This window comes from Drosophila melanogaster, chromosome 2L (assembly GCF_000001215.4).
Source record: "Drosophila melanogaster chromosome 2L".
NCBI classification, from domain to species: Eukaryota; Metazoa; Arthropoda; class Insecta; order Diptera; family Drosophilidae; genus Drosophila; species Drosophila melanogaster.
Window position 1 is genome coordinate 3,119,995 of NT_033779.5, and position 18,452 is coordinate 3,138,446.

The following is an 18,452-nucleotide window of genomic DNA, read 5'->3' on the forward strand; positions in this document are numbered from 1 at the left end:
AACTGTAATGGCAAACAACAGCCAACAACCACACTTTTGGTAATTTTCGCAAAGGGAAAAGTTCACACGTAAATTGTAAATTTACTCAACTAGTTCCTTGTTAACTTTCGGCACTTTGAAACTGTTTGGGTCTTTATTTTATTTTGGTCAAGCTGCAAAACAATTGGGCTGCCAATTAGCTCTGCGAGTTTCAATTTGTAACAACATTTGTTGTCAATCAAAAATTTAACATTTAACACGGTCTGTGAATTCTCATTTGTAGTGTTGTTCGTTCATAATGCGATCATGGCTGTTTAGCAACCAGCTAAGACTTAATTATTTATTATAATTCACTCATACTCAGTTGATTATTAACTTTTAGATCTTAATCGGCACACATGTGTTCCATTTCATGCTGCGCAGATATTTTGCGTTTCAAATTTGGCCAATCGGTAGAAAGCCTAAAGTAAACATTAATAAAATTCATGCTATATTTGATTAAGTTTTTAGTGCTGTTCTGTGGCCATTTAAGTTTTTTATTCCGGTTCCTTTTGAAATTTACTTTTGATCTAAAGTAGAAACTTTTGTTCATGAACAAAAGAATGAGCAATTACCGGCCATAAAAATTGTTCTCAGAATCGATTAATTGATCTGGGCAATTCGAATACTGGTTTTCTTAAACTTTATGCCATTTTTAAACGGGATTCTCGAGATAAAATTATTCCAATTCATAAATTTTTTAGCTGCCAAGTTCGTCCAAAAATGTTATCTTTATTTGCTTGTCCAGAGGCAGCTAATTTAATATTTATAACCATTAGTTTTTTAATCCCATTAAGCATTTATGAATGGCCCCCGCTATGTAAACGAAAAAATTGTTTATTAAAAGGGTAAACAAAAACGAAAAGAGCCGACAGAATGAACACGACTTTTCCACCTTTCGCACTTTTCCCATTTGTTTGCCGAACAAGTTTGCCTTTGTTGTATACACAACTTTTCTTGTTACTGTTGCCGGCAAAATGTTACATAATATGATTTAAACTTTAAACTAGCCGAAACGAAACTGGTTGCATTTTCAATTAAAACCGCTCGCGTTTTAATTTTTGTGGGCGTTTAAGGGGAGTTCACATTGTTGACAGCCCCCATGACACTTGTCACAATATTTGCCACCAGGCTCTTAAGAGCGCCTCAAAATGTCTGTCTTGGTGTCTGAATGTCTGAATTTCTGAATTTTATGCGAATTAAAGTCGGCAACGACTTTTTCCAGATGGAAACGACTTTATTAGCCTTTACCATGCCATTTCTCGCAATCGCATCGCATCGCAATCAACGGCGAATCCAATTGAGTGTGATGGGCAACTTTTATTAATAACACCATGACATTTATGGCTATTTTATCGAAGAGGCAGAGACAATCGCCGGCGAAAGGTCAAAGTCGTAAACACAATATAGACAGTTGTATCTGATGGATGTTAATGAATGCACGGCGAGAAAACTACGGACATAAAACTCATGTCGCTGAAAGTTGTAAAAAATGATTTCAAATATCTCGGTTTAGGTCAATGTTGAGTTAAAAAAGCAATAATGTTTCTCTTTATGTAGCTTATCAGGCATTTGTTTATGACTTCTCAGCATAAAAAAAAAACATAAGAAAAAGCCCAAGTTTCACATGCACGTGTTAATGAATCCGCTTACAAGGCAGAAATTGTTTTTATGCCGAAGCGCAAGAACTGACTAATGTTCGATTTCCAATTTGAGTCCCCCTTTCCAGTTTTCATCACTCTCCTGTTTTTTCTTCATTTTGATTCCAGCCAGAGGAAATGCCCCATCTATTTCTAGACCCAAAACCAATATTTGCATTTCAGTGGCCGTGTTCGAGTTTGAAGTTTTTCATATCCGGAGACCGTAATTTTTTCGTGTGCCTGTCTAATTGCTGGTATTCTGTTGACCTTGTCGAAATTTATGATATTTTTTTGGGCCAGCTTTGGGCTCTTGGCTTTGTTTATCTACAAGTTACACGTTGTTCGCCATGGCTGATAACATGTGCTCGTGTTGAGATATTTCCACCTTTATTTGCTTTATTTTTGTCAGCTTTTTTCACAATACTACAAATACTAATAACCTAATGAAAATAATGATAGGTAGAACACATTATTGATGCCACTTTAAAGACTCGCTTTTAATTTCCATTTAAATAACATAAGCTGAAACCTCGCTTAAAATTCCCCTCCATTTTTATTCTCGGCACCACAAATTCTCTCATTACTGGCGAACAATACACGAATCTACGTAATTCGCCAACAAATGCAATTCAAAATAAAAACCAAAGCTACTTCCACACCTTGGCTGTATGGATATTCAAACGAATATTCATATATATATTAGCATACCAGTTGACTCAAATTAACTCGCTTTGAGCCTGAGCTTGGGCGTTTTTCACACACTCACGCTCATCGGAATCGGAATTGGATTCGGAATCGAGAGTCAAACAAAACACACACTCAAAGATACATTCACATTGCTCGGTTTGTTATTGCCGGCTCAGATGATAAGTATATATATACATTGCCTTGCGGCTTTGGCTTGTTCAAATAATAGACATCAGATTGAAATTAAAGAAAAGTCGCGGTAAAAAAAAAAAACAATAGCTAACTACCAGCTACATGTAATTCCCCGAATCGTGGCTAACCCAAGATGAAAATCTCTTATCTAATGCATTTTTATGGGCGTTCGTCATGTAAATAAAAATACAACAAAACTGTAGACGATAGATGATAATTTTTAGAGACAAGCTTTGGTTTGGGCTTTGTTAATTTGTAAGCTGTTTATTTTCCCTGCCGCTGCGTTGCGGAAAAATTTGTAATTGAAAATGTTTTGCATGTTAGCTGAACTGCGAGAAAAATAACAAAACAGAAAAGACCTGGGCGAAAACAAAAATGTATATATTTAAATGGAAATTTGTTCTGCCTTCTTGGGTCTGTGAACAATTTGTGGGTTGCTTTCGGCACTCAACCCCCAGTTGAAAAGTCAAACTTTGGTGGCATTTAACTCGCCCGTTTGTTTGTGTGACTTTGGTTTTAATTTGTATAATGCATGGACCTCGGGAACCGAAATTATCATTTCGACAACCGCAAGCGAAATTTGTGTCCACATGACGAAATAGCGCAAAAGCTGTGAAATTAGCATGGGTAGTTCACTCTATAGAGGAATCTATACAAAGATTGCTCTTCGCATTCAACTAATTCCTGCTTAAATGTTTAATACTCACGGCACTAGTTTAATAAACTAAGTACTATGGCGTACTTAACTTTCTCTGCGCTGCTTAATAATTCACTCAATCTAAGTGGAAACTAATTAATGTTTATTTGGATTTAGTCTGCTTACCTGCTACGCATTTCGATAAATTACCCATCTAATTAAGTCTATTTATTTATTTATTAGCTCACACAGCCAAGTGACGTCAAACTGAAATGTTGCAAATGTATTCGCACCTTTTGAGAAAGTTCAGATAGTTATGGGCGAAAGGCATGCCCCATTTCTCATTTTTCCACAACTACTTACATATTCCTCGCTCATAACTAATTGAATTTCAAAGTGAATCGAAATGCTTGATGAATTATTTAAAGACCTGGGTGCAATCTACGCTATCTATTCAGCGCACTACCCAAGTCAAACGACCCTGAACTCATTAAGACAGGTGTGTAAATGGCCACTCGATTGGCCTATCGAAACTTCGAATTCGAATTGTGGAGCGCCCAAAACAAACGCAAAAAGTCCATTAACAAAGGCTGGTGTGATAAGACGCAAGATTGATAAGCTTGGTATGTTCTCTGTTCGCGATAAGAAAGTATGCAAGAGATATGCTTAAGGCAACGAAGAAAACTTTGGGTTTTGGGGGCTTGCGAATGCCCTTCTGTGATAGATCGACTTATGATAGGAATATATATATATATTCCTCCAAGTTCCTATGGATCTACAGCTACATGTCACACCATTATCTTTTCGAAATAAATCAAATAGTATCGTCTATCAGTGATCACTTACCGACTGACGAGGCTCGTCTGGAGTCTCTTCGCAGGCGGCGATGTGGGCGTGGTAGGTGTGGTGGGGGAGGTGGGCGACTTGGGTGTCTTTACCGCACGAGCGCCACCACCACCCACCGACCCGGCGCCAACTGAGCCTTTATCCAGTGGCTGCCGTGTTGGCGGGGTCGCGTGTGGGGGCGGCGAGGGCGTGGCATTGACCTTGCCGCTGCTGCTGCTCGGTCGCTTGGCCAGAAGCATCTTGGGCGGCACTTTGGGCGTGGCCGAGGGCGAACGCCGGGCACTGGCACTCACACTGGGACTGGCGCGCGGACTCGAAGCGGTACGCGAAACGGAGCCCGAACCGGAACCGGAAACCGGACTCGAACCGGAAGCCGGGGTCATGATCCGTGTGGTCGAGACCTTTGACTTTACATCGTTGTAGTTTGTCTTGATCAGAGACTTATTGCTAGCGATCTTATTCATCACGGCATCCCATTTGTTTGGGGTGTGCGCCTTGCGATTTAGCGGCGATTTTGGTGATTTTGGGGATTTTGGCGATTTCAAAACGCGCGATTTGCCAGCAGAGGTCTTGGTAACCGATGACTTGCACGACTTGGGAGAGGCGATCGATGAGTTCGAGGAAACAGAGCCGCGGAAATTCTCCACCGTGCAGAGCGACGAGAGCGATGCGTGTGGACGCGGCGAGGTGGTTTTCTGAACTGAGAGCGCCGCCGCTGCTGCTGCTGCCGCCGTCGTCGTCGTCGATCGTCCCGCTGCGAAAGCTTCGTCGCCGCAAAAACTTCGTGCGCTGCCGCCGTCGACGCTGCAGTACGAGGTGCGGTTGGAGAGCGACTGAGAGAGCGTGGTGGCCGCCGAGGAGGATGAGAGACAGCTGCTGGGCGGGCGCTGCTGGGGGGCCAGCTGATTCTGCTGCTGTTGGGTGGAAATGGGCTGACCTTGACCTAGGAGGAGCGAGAGAGAGGGCATTAGCATCGGACGCGCTCATCAGAAGTATTGAATATCATTGTCACTACATGCTCATATATCAGATCACCATTTATATAACCTAACCAGATTAAACTTCGTAATAAATTATAATATCTCACCCTTGCGCATCGTCTGTGAGGAGTCATCTGGCGACATGTCCATATCGACATCGAACTCCAGTTCCGGCTGCCGCATCTCCTCATCGCAGCGATTCTCAACGTCCGTGAAAATACCCGATGATTCCATGCAGGAGTCCTCCATCTGGGGCACGGAGGCACTCGGTTGCATCATGTCCGGACCATACAACTGGCCATCGATCACCTGGGCACGGCGATCGCCGCGATGCAGTACATCATCCGCGTCGGACTCGGTGAAGAAATCCGAGTCTGTCATGGGATCCTGACGTCTCAAAGGAGCCGGATTTGGGGGAGGGAAGCTGGGCTGACGACTCACTCGGCCCAAATGGGGTCCATTGCTTGGGGAATGATCACATGCTCCGCGAGAAGCGGGGCGCGACATCTCACCATCGCCCTGGTAGCCCGTATCCAAGCTGGTTACACTGGTCACGCTCGTTATGAAGCTGTTGCTCAGCTTCGAGTGCTGCGAGGTGTTCACCTGGTTCTGGGACGCCTCCACCTGCTTGACAATCTCGGACTTAATCTCAATGGGATCCAGAGGCAGTTCCTCCGGCGATGGTGTCTGCTCCATCCTCAACTGCAATAGATTCGGATGATGCATCCTGATCATTTCCAGATTGTGCATAAGATTGTTGTGTGGAGAGTCCAGGAAATCCTTCATCTGATCGGGCGTAAGGATGCCCAAGCTCTCGTCCAGATCGAATGAACTCTGTTTCTTCAGGAGCTGCTGTTGCAATTGCTGCAGTTGGGTTGATGAGGAAAACGAGTTGTCCACCAGTTCGATGGAGCAGTCCAGAGTGGTATCTGGCAAATCCAGTCCGAAACTGTAGCGGGTCCGACCCCTAACCGATGTGGAGGTCAGTGTACTGTCCAGAGCACCATTGCCATCCATGGTGATGTCACCATCCGGCGTTCGAGTGGGCAAGACCAGAGCACTTTGTGCCTGCTTCAACAGCGGTGAGAGTAAATGAACTGGCTGAGGAGTAGCCTGTCCCATCATCCTCATTCCATGCGGCGTTGTGGTGGCCGACTGGGGGGAAAGGCACAGCAGTGAGTGCTGCGGCATGGATCTTCGCCCCGACTGAAGGTGGACCCTGCTTGGAGTTCCTCTCTCCAGTTCCTGGGTTAAGTTCAACAATTGGATGTGCCTTGGCGACTGCAACGCACTGATGTCCAACAATCTTTCAGTGTTGAGCGTGGAGTTCAACGGCAACTTCATGTTGGTCTTGTCCGGTGCCAAACTGGTTAACGTCACGTCCAGCGTGTCGTCCGTTTCCTGGCTCGGTCTCTCGACGTTGCCAGAACACTTGGAACTCAGAATGTCCAAGCCAGATGGCATGGATATGTGTTCCAGCAGGGGTAACTGATCCATGCTTAGAGTTAAATTGGCTCCTTGGTGGATTACCTTTGTGAAGTCACCTGGTTCAATGACCGATTTGGTTAGATTCGCCCCTCGATTCGTCAAAGTAGCTCCTCTATCAATGGATTTTGTTAGATTGGATGCTGCGTCCATTGTTATGGTTAAGTTTTGTCCAACTTCTATGGTTTTCGTAGTACTTCGTCCTTTGTCTATTGTCCTAGAGACTTCTTCATTCTTATCATTCATTGTCCTTGTGAGATTTACTCCTCTTGTAAATGTTTGAGTGCAATTTGCTGCCACCTCAAAAGTCTTACCTATATTAGCTTCTTTTTCAACCGTTCTCGTGAGATCTCCAGCTCCCCTAAACGTTTTTGTGATATTTCCTGCTGCCTCCAAAGTTTGGTTGATATTTCCAACTCCCCTTACAACTTTCGTAAGATTTCCAAGACCCGAAGAATTGGCAGATATTGTTCTGGTGGCATCCTTGGCCGGAATAACTGGCATTGTTCTACCCATTATTCCCGACGAGTTAACCGAGTGCGTTGCATTATTTCTCGAACACACTGTCATTTCATGTGTGGTATCCAATGAGCAGAATGTCATCAATGGTGTTTTCTGAGTGGGTCTTACTATCTGAGTAATATCCGTCGAGGGTGAACCCTTCATAATTCTCGTGCCGTCTCTGATCAGGACTTTGGTTTCATTTGGCACTGGCGACTCGATGTCCATGGTTCGTCCAAATGTGGACAATCGAGTGCTCTCCAGTTTCATTCGGTTCGACTGCTTCTCGTCCTCGCAGACAAAGGTCTCGGATCTCAAGAGGGGCATCGGCGTGCTGCTGGTCAACTGATCGTTTGCCACCATTCCACGCTTCCCCACCGGAAGTGGAGTAACTGGCAGTGAGCTCGTCATATCGCATGGACTGGACATCACTGCATTTGCACTTGCGCTTGACTTGGGACTAAAGTACTTCTTCAGGACGGTGGTGGTCCGCTTGCTGAGCAGGCTCACCGCATTGTTTATCCGTTCTCCACTGGCGCTCTTCTTCAGACTGCTGCCCAAATCCCGCAGAGCAGCCGAAGATGGGGCATACGAGCTGGCGGGACGCGGCTTGGCAGGATCGCCGGGTGCTCGGAATATCTGAGTGGCCTTGGGTGCACTCGTCGGTGGTCGAATGTGCTGGGTGGTGCTGGTGGTGGTGGTGGTGGTTCTGTTGGTGGTGCTGCCACTGCTGCTGGCCAGGCCAAAAGTACTCGGCTTCGGAAGGCGGGAGACGCCATCCAGGCGGGGAATGCGAGTTGTGGCCGGATCCTGTAAGAAAAGAGAAAACACGTAATTAAGTGCAAAATCAGAAGAGACGCTCTCTGCACACAAATTACTCCAGATGGTGTGCGCCCTATGCGTTTGATTTCCCTTCACAAGGATTTTCAATGACCTCGACTTAGTACACTTTGAAAAAAAATGGTGTTCTTTAAATATATTAAACCGAAGGTATATAAAGTTTCTCAGATCATTTTTCAATAATATTCGATTTGAAGACGATTAATTGTATTTTCTTTAGTATTATGAATTATTAGCAAATACTTTGATTTTTTTTCTTGTGTATTAGCCTGTCGCGTTGGCGCCGCATAGATCTGTTCAGCAATCCGCATTCAGCACGTGCTCAGACTTTTTGGCAGTGGCCAATATGGTGCAAAGTAGTTCAGTGGGGCGTTTCCACTTGGCACCAGTTCAACGCACTTTAAAGCAGTATCCCTGAAACGGGGTTGTTTCTCTCCCAAAAAGCCAAAATCCTTTTGCTGATGTCACCGAAACTTAACAGCTCCCTTTTTTGTGGAGTACATATATCCCTTTCAACCCCTCATAGCTAATTGCATTTTAATCAAATAAGGAAAAAAGGAGCAACGACTTTTGGAAGAACTTTATGGCCGCGCTGAACTGTTTATGCTAGCGCGAGGGGGATGAAAAAAAAACAGGGGCGTCGTGGGTATAATGAATTTATATCATTACGGGGGCATTACTACACAGCCAGCTAATTATGCACGTACACGTTAGGAAAAGCGGGAGAAAATTATATCAAGGGGAAAACTTTATGCAACGTGATAGATAAGAGGGAATTTTGACATTACATTTCGATTACGATTGAAACTAAAATACTCGTCATCATGTACTACTTCGTTCATAAGTCATTCAGGGCTTCTTAGTTTTTTCGTTCACAGATAAAACTTAGGGAATTTCTAAGAACTACTACTCTTTATTTAGGAATTTCTACAAACTACGAAAAAATGTTCCCAAAGTCGGGGAAGACATGTGCGCTTCTTGCAGCCCGTTTGCCTTATGGGTTTGCGTTTAATCAACTCAAGACGATGTCACCTGTTCATCTCTTTCACTCGACTGCCTTAATGCAAAACTACATAAGTGGAACAAGAAAACCAATTTCAATCAGAGAAAAACGGGAATACAAATATTCATCTCAAGACATGAACTGGACGAAACATGGAGGATGCTTTAAGCAAAACTACAGTACCGAATCCGCCTCCACGGGGACCGCAACGACCTTAAAGATAACTAAAAGGGAACAACTGAAGCGGGCATTCAAGGAGTATGGAGCAACCATTGTTGTCTTTCATGTGGTCATTTCCGTCATTTCTCTTGGAGGCTTTTATGCACTTGTTTCCAGTGGAATAAACCTGGTGCCCGTACTGGAATACTTTGGAATGGGTTCATCGGCGGTTGCGGAGAAAGTTGCCGCAGGAAGCACCTTTGTTGTGGCCTTTGCCGTTCATAAAATCTTTGCGCCAGCCAGAATCAGCATCACATTGGGCACCACACCGTTTATCGTGAGGTATTTGCGATCCAAGGGACTTCTGAAGCCAAAAAGCACATAGTCACCTATTTTAGGATACAAATTATTTCCTTGCTAGCTGTAACAATACCTTATTTCAAGTTTTAATAGAAAATTACAAATTGAAAGCGTAGATCTGCAGGTCTAGAGCTAATTCCATTTTGTATTCCACTATGTAAATGGCAAATAGAAAGAACTTTTTGGAAAACCAATTTATATTCGCTCCATATCATCGACACCATCGGCCTGAAAAGTTAGTTTAATGTGCTAAATGCTTGCCAAACAATATCCGACCGCAAACTTTGCCAACGTTTAGACTGACAAGGAAAAGTTTCTTCATCTTCATCCGGGGTTCTTATTTTTTTTTTTGGGGGCTACTGAGGCGCTGAAATTTGCTGCATGCCACACAATATGAAATGCACTCGATGGCAGTTTACACAGGCCGACTTAATCGAAAATGCAATTTCAACAGACAAGTTAAACAAGCGCCGCCTGCGTCTCGAACTTTTGTGATTTCGTGGAGCGGGATGTGGAAATAAAATCTACAATGTGGCTGCCACACCCATTCCGGCCCATTCAGTGTCCTTGAACTTTTCGCGTGAAAGTTTGCGCCATCCTGTGCCCCAACCGAGTGCCGATTGTTATCAAGTGCAAACTGCACAAAAGTTTCCGCCAAAAAAGACGAGGGCGCCCAAAGAACTGCTCCTTTCGCAGCCAACGCCGCCATATGTGGCCATAATTATTCGAATGTGGCACGATAGCCGGGGAGCTGGAGCAGCTGCTTTCGGGATATGAAATGTTATCGATAAGCAAGCTGGGGAATTTGCATAATGACCTCCTGGCAGTGCAATATGAGTCGAGTCCTTGGGGCATTCGTGAGCAGGATAATGAAGCAAACATTCCGATTAAGCGGTAAATTATGGGGTTTACTGAACCGCCAATTCAAGCGAAAACAATTAATTAAACGAATTGTTCGGAAATTTCGGACCTTTAGGTTGGAATATTATTTTGGAATGGTTCGTAATTAACAGAACTCTTACTAGTTAAAGGTTTATTTAAGTTACCCTTTATTGCACATATAAATAAACCATTTCTTAATTAACAATATTGCAATACCTTCCGGATAAGAAAAAATTGAGTTGCAATCGACTCGATGCACCAAATATTTGTCACAACAACAGAGTGTGTGTTTACTAGCAAGGACAAAAAGGATACGACACAATGAGGACACGCATCGGTTGAAACACAAATAAATACTGTCACAGCAAAGCGACAGAAGGCGACTGAGTGCCGGTAGTGCAACCCATGGAATCCGGGAATTCGGGGGTGGAATACAGAGTGAACCTGCCACCACCATAGAGTGGCACCACCACAACCACCGAACCATTAGCAGTTCAGTTGCATGTGGGTTAAGCGCAAACGCATGTCCTGTAGCCATGACAAGGCAGCGGAAGTGGAAGTGGAAGTGGAAGAGCTGAGCGGAACCGAATAAAAATTTATCGATTTTCATGGGAGAATTATAATAGATAGCCCAGCGAACCGCCCCTTGTCCACCATAAAACTTCATTTTTCTATCGATATTAATAGCGTCTGGCGAAGGGAGCCGATTTTCTACTCCTAGTAGTGCATGAAATACCCAAGAACGGCAGCTTGTGTTTGTGTTCAGAGCTTATGCATGAATAATTTGCATTGCCAACTTGGGGCCCCTTTCGCCGAATCCAGCCCCACCCTTCGATAAATAGCGATTGTCGAGGTTATGAAAAGGCAAGTGAAGAAAAGGGGGAAATAATGCTGAACTGGTTTAACATTTATTGAATGATTCCCCACCCCGCTCTCAATCGATTGGAAGGAAAGTACTTTATCCGAATAGCCTTGGTTGTGATTTCATTCGATATGCATATTAGAAATCTAGATAACCCATTATGCACGGACCATAAATAAAGTAAATACTACAGAAGGAGAGTAAGTAACAAGTTGGTTTTTTATTTAACAATAGATTCGAGCTTTCGGCAAACACAACTTAAGTTATATACAAATATTTAAGTTTCGATGCTGTTATCCTAGCTTTTCAAGCATACATCCTATACAGTCACTCTGGGAATGTAAACATTTTCGTAGTAAATGCATTTTCTTTATATTTCTCATGCAGAAAAACTCCAGCCCACTTGTATGGCTTTAGGAACTGAACTGCACATACTACACATACCCGTTCGGTAAACTACCCTAATGACTTTTTACCAACCACCCACCTGCACCACCATTCATCTAGAATCGAGCTCAATCAACTTATGGAAACTAAAGTTGCCTGTTTATATCACTCGGGGAGCTACAAAAAAGAAAACATTTTCACAAGCCATTAGCTCGTATCCATCATCAGAGGCACTAAGCGGTTTATCTCGTGCAGGACAACAAGAAGTTACAAGGATGCAACAACAAGGACACCGACGAGAAGAGTGGCAAGCATTTGCAATTAGATGGGAGCAGCCGTCCAATATACTTTGCATACTTTGCCGAGCAATAAAAAAAGAGCCAATCCGACCGAAAAGAAACATTGCGCAGCTGCAGTCCATTTTTGTAGCATACTTTAATGCGCTGCGGCAGTTGGCGCCTGCCTCGATAAATCGCCGAAATGTCTACGGCATAACCTTTTTAATATCTCTGCGAGATGTGTGCCACAAGCTGCGACTTCTCGTAGACCATCATTTGTTGTTTATGATTTTTCCCAAGTTTTTCCAGACGCGCCAGCTGCCGGCGTGCGTAAAAATTAAATCACTTTTATAGACCTCGTTCTCGTTCTTCCGCTGTCAAGCAGACAATTAATGTTCCTTTCCGTCCAGCCATATATATTTCGCACTAGACACTGTCCTTCTGTATCCGTTGGCTGGATCAGATTTATGTGCATCTTGACTAGTTTCAAGTGGCAACCGTTAAGGCTGAGCTCAAAGAGTAAAGAAATTACCCTGGTTTAAAGTTTCAAATCGGCCGAGTTGAACGACGAACATATACTATATACTGCCAGGCTTTGATTAAAGAGGCCCCGGGGAGAAGAACTCAAAGGTCAGAACAAAGAAGTAGGTAGCAAGAAAAGCCCCCAGTTTTCCATTTTAATTCGTTTTGTGTAAACACTGGGGAAGAGAAGCGAAAACTGCTCAAGTGTTGTGTAAACGTGTTCCTCACGATTGCTGTAAAGGAATTTTCATTGTGTGCTCGCCCAAGAGTTTACGATTTATTTAATGTTGTAATTAAGTTTTGACGACATTGAGCTCTAATTAATGCGCCTCCAAGGAGAATCGCATGTGGCTAAGCTGCTTAAGATTATAGAGAGGATAAAGGATTAAAGCTGGATTATAAGGAAATGGATTTATTCAGGCAGCCATTTTAAAGGTTGTATTGCTATTTATTGCAAGAAATTCACTTTTGATACACAATAAAATTGAACATATGTCATCAGTCGATTTATAAATTGTACATTCAGTGAACTGAAAAGTAACTTGAATTTATATTCATTTCCCTGCTTATCTCCAAAATAGACAAGTTAACTTAGCTTAAGCACACACAATTCGAAAACGTTTCGTTACGACATTTTTAACCTAAAAGAACCAAAAGAAATCGCCTAGAATATGCTTCCATTTGGTATGTAAGTAGCATTTGGGCATAATTTATTATGCTCCAGGGAACAGCACAGAACAGAACCAGACCGAAGGGAAGGACAATCCGAAGACGACGACATTTATCAAGTGTGCAACTTGAGCAAGGATCCTAGTATCTGCGTACATTCTATACATTTCTCCGCTCTCCTTGACATTGCAAATTTTTTGGAGCAACGCAAATTTAAAATGTAAATCGCTTGCTGCAACACGAGTTGTTATGCCCCACGGCCTTTCTATGGGGCATCCATTCTGAAAGGCTGCCCCCGTTCTCATCTTCATCAGCATTTCTTGCTGCATTCGTGCCTTCATTTTCGTCCCCAATCAATTTTGTAAATTGCATTTGCGATTGATTCCAAAGCATGTTGTTTCCCTCGCCCACCTTCTGCCACTTCTATGCATTCTGAATAAGATGAGAAATATTATCGCACTGTTGCCTCTGCCGCCATTCGGACAAGTGCAACACGGCGTATGCGCAATTTGTTGTGGTCAATGGACGAGGGGGCTGGGAAAAGCCAAGGAAAACCGCTCCGGTTAATGGAATTGCAACCGTGTGAGCTGGAAACCAAGCCCACAACACATCAATCAAGGTCGCAACTCCGTGTAATAGAAATTGCACTTGCTGGCAATATTTCGTTACTATGTGTAAACACACGTCCTTGATTGCCGGTCAATATATTTAATGTTTTCTATAATTGAAGTGTGAAAATGGGTTACAATGGGTTTTTTATAATTATTAAACCCTTTAAAATTAAATCATTTTATTTTACGAAACTTTTTTCTAATACATTTTAGAGATATTCCCTTTGTACTTTTATTATGTTCTCCATTATACCAATACCCATTAAATTGTCAATATTACTTAAGCCCTTTATGGTATTGGAAACTCCCGTTTCACATAATTAAACATGGAATGCAGCAAAAAATTTTCCGTGCAATTGCAAATGGCATTTTACGAGAGAAAATTGTTGACAATAATGAAGCTGATGAACATTTGTGGTTGTGTTCATTGTCATTGTTGCTGCGTTAGTTATTCTACCATCGGTTGGGGTGCATTTGGGCCAGTCTGGAACTGTTTGCGTCATTGTTCAGTTTTAGTTCTCTGCGGTTGCCTGAAATTGTCGTAATGCATTTACGGACATCGCACACACATGTGGCCCAAGTGCGGTTTTGTAGCTGGAAATGTTGGCTGTGTACTGTAAACAAGATTTTAGCAAACCCACTTGCATTTCTCCTGGGGGTCATGTGTCAGCACTTATAATTTTGTTTAAAGAACTAAGAGAAAAATGTCCACTATCTAGAAAATCATTACTATCAAAAAACCCAATTTATATCAGTAACGTTCGATTTCTAAACTCATATTGACATTTTTGTATGTATATTATGTATGTATATAAATGTTCATATTTGTTTCCCTTTTGGTTGCGTACCTAACCACCACCTATAAATTAGCCCGTTCTGCCAATATTAGCCCTTTCATATCTCGTTACTCATACGCCACGTGGTCACGTTTTTGCCTAAGCTCTACGTAGCTGCACTCGCTGCACTTTCCGCTTACGTTTTGTTATTATTTTCCCCAGTACTCGTTAGCCTTGTCTAGTGCCAAAATGAAATGACAATGTTTTCCCAGCGCACAGAACTCAAATCGTAAATCATTTTCTTTTTTTTGGGGTGTTGGCAAAGGTAAACAATGTCACATAGGAGCCCGCAGTTGTCTGTCAGTAGAGAAAAAGGCAAAAAGATTAGAGATATATGGACTGCGGAGAGCGGGGCAGAATGCGAGATATATAGCAACTCAAGTTTGTGTTGCCACGAACTTTGACAGTTACATGCGCTGCACCATTGCAGAATGACAAACGAAGGCGAAAAAAGCCATGAGTTGCACAAAATGTATTTATCTGTCATTCCAGTTTTCACTTTCGCAAAAAGTGGTAGATTTTGGGTTTTGTGTGGAATCATATCTAGCTTTATAGCTCTTGGGGAACTATAATATGACTTAAATACCAAATATTTATATACTCAAGTTTAATATAATACATTTCACGTAGTTTTAACGCAAAACGGAATATGCTAGAATTTATCTTTTCCACTTCGTTTCCCCTCTGATTCTCGCACTTTCCCCCAAACTCTCGGCGTTTGTGTGTGTGCCTGTCTGGCTTTTCTTTTTCGTCTCCGTTCGTGACAGCTTGTTTTTTTGGGGGCGTGGCGAGGGGCGGAAGGGGTTGGGCATTTGGGTCAACTATCGACTGCAATTTGAGCCTTTCAAACTGTCGCCGACACAAAACGAAGGGCTCAGCTGAAAAAAAAAACACACAGTCAGGCAGAGTAAAAGTTGCGGAAAGTGTGACAGCAACTCATTGCAGATGGACATTTGCCGAGTCTGCTGGGAATCCCCTCAAGTGCTCTGGAAATTTGATTTCGATTTCCATATGATTTTGATTTGGCCAGCGAACGGGGGCAAGCTGGCTGAAATTTATGCAAATGAGAAATAGTTTTTCTCTCGCAAACGAAAAAGGCTTCTCCTTCGCTTCTTGATATTTTATGAATTATTTCCCTGTGATTGCCAGTTAAATCATTTGAAAACCATCTTATCGTACAAGACATAAATCAAACGGAATTCGAAATTTTTAAACTGAGCTTGCTTTAACTTTACTAAATTCGGTGAAACTTTTTGCATCATTTTGAACAACAAGTATCTTACTAGAAAGCTGGAGAAATTACGAAAATAGTTTTTAATTTTTTTGCTGCTTCATCGTTGTTTTTGCGTTGTTTTAGTAACTATGTAATTTGCACTTGACTGCAGTGAAATTGGTAAATTCTACTAGACAAAAAATATTGATGCTTTTTTCTTTTTGCTCTCTCAGTTTGCCGCATTGCAAATTCAGCTCACATAGTTTTCACTTTGAACTTTTAGTTGAGAAAACTTTCCCAGCAATGCAATTGCATCTGGCGATGGGGGGAAATAAATATGCAGCTCGACTTTTGACCTATACTGTAGTCCGCAGATCAACCCCTCAAGTTGGTGGCTTAAAATAATGCTTGGCTTTCTGAACAGAAATAATTGCATTAAAATTCTGAAAGTTCGAATTTTAAACTAATCTAGTTAATAAGCCATTCCAGTGATTTTACATATGTTAGAGCACATAAATATGATTTTCTTGCACAAAAGATAGCATATATATTCCCTCAATTTTATATAGTTTTTCCGAGCATTTTATGTAGCCCTTGGCAGCTGCTTTGCATAGCTATGTGAAGGTCGCCAGGATATCTGTCTGTGTCTAAGTGCAGGATGCAGGATGTTCGCTGGTCTTGGTGCACACACATTTTAGACTCGGGCCAGCAGTCAAACGCTTTGTAAACCTTTCATCTTTCTACCTAGCTTTGGTTTGCATTTTGTCCTTCCCCCATCATCCTTCCTTTCCCCACACCCTTCACCGATCCTTTTCAATTATGCTCGAATGAAGCGGAGGGACAGCAGAAGAAAAGGGACACAAGGACGAAGGTCGTGCGACGCTCACAAAAGTATGCTACATATTTAATGACTGGCTTAAAGTCTTTGAAAAGTCTGGATACATTAGATATCAGCTTTCTACGCAAGGCAAACAAGTCGTTATCATAAAAACGAAATGCAGAACGTAACAAAATAATACGATTTAGTCAGTTTGGAATGCCAAGGCAATATTTATTAAATGAAATTAAAATTGAAATAAAATATGAATTCTATGGAGTACTTCCCCTTTTATTACTGTTCCAAGGACATTCAAATTAAGCATTCATTTGCGGTGATATCACCGGCTTTAATGCTCTGAACTCCACGAAGAGTTGACTAACCTCGAACTGTGCTACATTTTTTTATGCACCTCCATCATACACACATTTTGTCGTGTAATTTGCACGCTGAGTCTATTAAATGCACTGCAACCGAGTTGTGTCAGCACCTCAGGTGTACAGAGCTTTCACTCACACTCATATACGATTCATAAACATTTGTTGTGGCGCCCAACGTGGGGCATGAAATGCGACGTGTTACACAAGTGGGAAGAAGAAGGTGCAAGTCATTAAGTAAGCTTGTTTTTGTTCTGATTTTTCTCGTTGTTTTCAGGGAAGAGGCCATAAAAGCTTCGTGCGCCACGCACACATGCACACATAATTATAATGGGCATTAAAACGGACGCCTGTGGCCTAACTCTTAGTTTGTCTTGTTCGCCAGCAGGCTTCTTAACCCTCACACTGTCCAACTTGGCTACCTCTGAGTGCTTTATGGCGCAACTGGTAGAATGATTCGCCGAGCATAATATTTAACTCGGAATTCCCTGCTAAACGCACATAATGTCTGCCCAAGACAGTCCCGGTTCCCAGCGGCGAAATTCATTTTCTTGTCGCTTACAAATTATTTTAAAGGTATTTAAAGTTAGATGATACCCTGAATGAAAGTTAAGAAAGAGTTACCCGCTAATTTTGGTTTTAATATTATTTATTGTATCGGAAAATGTTGAAAGGATTTATGTATCACAACAGCGATACATTTATTTTTTTTTCTATTCACTAAGATTGAATTCTATGACTTCATGTCGAGGTAAAGGGTAAATATTTTCGAATTTAAGCTCCTTATTTTCAAATTGTATACAAAATCTGATATAATTAAGACTAAGTACGGACATGAAAATAATCCTTTCATTCAGGACGAAAGGCCCCAAACTTTCCAAACTTTAAGCCGGACGTAGAGTTTTCGTTTATTTGAGGGAAAACGCTGTTCGTAACCTCGGCAAAGGAAAATGAACGCCGCACAGCGACCGCATTTATGTGCTTGTATTTTGTTAGCGACTGCGGTGACTTGGAGGCGCTTTTTCTCCATTTTTCCCCGCCCAACTTTTCCCGGCCGGGTATTTCCGTAATTTTAGACGCTTTCGTCTTTTATTTTCGCCTTTTGCTCGTTCATATTTTATGCTGGCATCGCGTGTTTGGTTCTTGCAGTGGCTTCTAGTAGTTCTGTTGTTACTATTGTGGTTTCGCCCCCACTCTCCGTTTTCAACGCTTGTTGCTATTATTGTAGGTATATACATGGGAGTTAAATTGGGTTAGTAAGTTCTGTTTCCATTGTTTTCCCTTCGGTGCTCCGTTGTTTTCCCCCCATTTCTCGGTCTTTCCACTAGCGAGGAAACCAAAAAAAAAAAAAAAATAGGAAAACAATTGCCTTTCAGCAAGTGCAAATTTCAGCTAGGGATTTCCACTCTGAGCATTATGATTTATAGATGTTTTCCTAGCGGAAGCTTTCAATTTGCATGAATTGGCAAGAGGGAAAGGATTTGAGAAGATGCTCAGGAAAATTAAAAACAAGCTTTTAATAACCAGCGAAACAACGATTTTTTATGGTTATATTCTTTGAGTTTATTTGGAATTCAAGTTTTAATGTTCTTCAATATTAGTAATTAGCCATTAGTGGCTTAATTTCAAATACTCCTCATTGCACACCCG

The 18,452-nt window shown here is 42.1% G+C and overlaps 2 protein-coding genes across 2 annotated transcripts in view; one reads left to right on the top strand and one right to left on the bottom strand.

Annotated features, from left to right (window-relative positions):
- toc (toucan) overlaps positions 1-18,452 on the bottom strand; it is a 76,442-nt gene that overhangs the window by 51,650 nt on the left and 6,340 nt on the right. The window contains exons 2-3 of the mRNA NM_057805.3: positions 5,108-7,796; positions 4,021-4,963 (exon numbers count right to left, since the gene is read on the bottom strand). Of these exons, the coding sequence (NP_477153.1) occupies positions 4,021-4,963; positions 5,108-7,796 (3,632 nt within the window). The remainder of the gene's footprint in view (positions 1-4,020; positions 4,964-5,107; positions 7,797-18,452) is intronic.
- On the top strand, positions 8,641-9,495 carry CG15403 (uncharacterized protein). The gene has a single exon (NM_134905.3). It carries the CDS (start codon positions 8,771-8,773, stop codon positions 9,371-9,373), a length of 603 nt encoding a protein of 200 aa, NP_608749.2. The 5' UTR covers positions 8,641-8,770; the 3' UTR covers positions 9,374-9,495.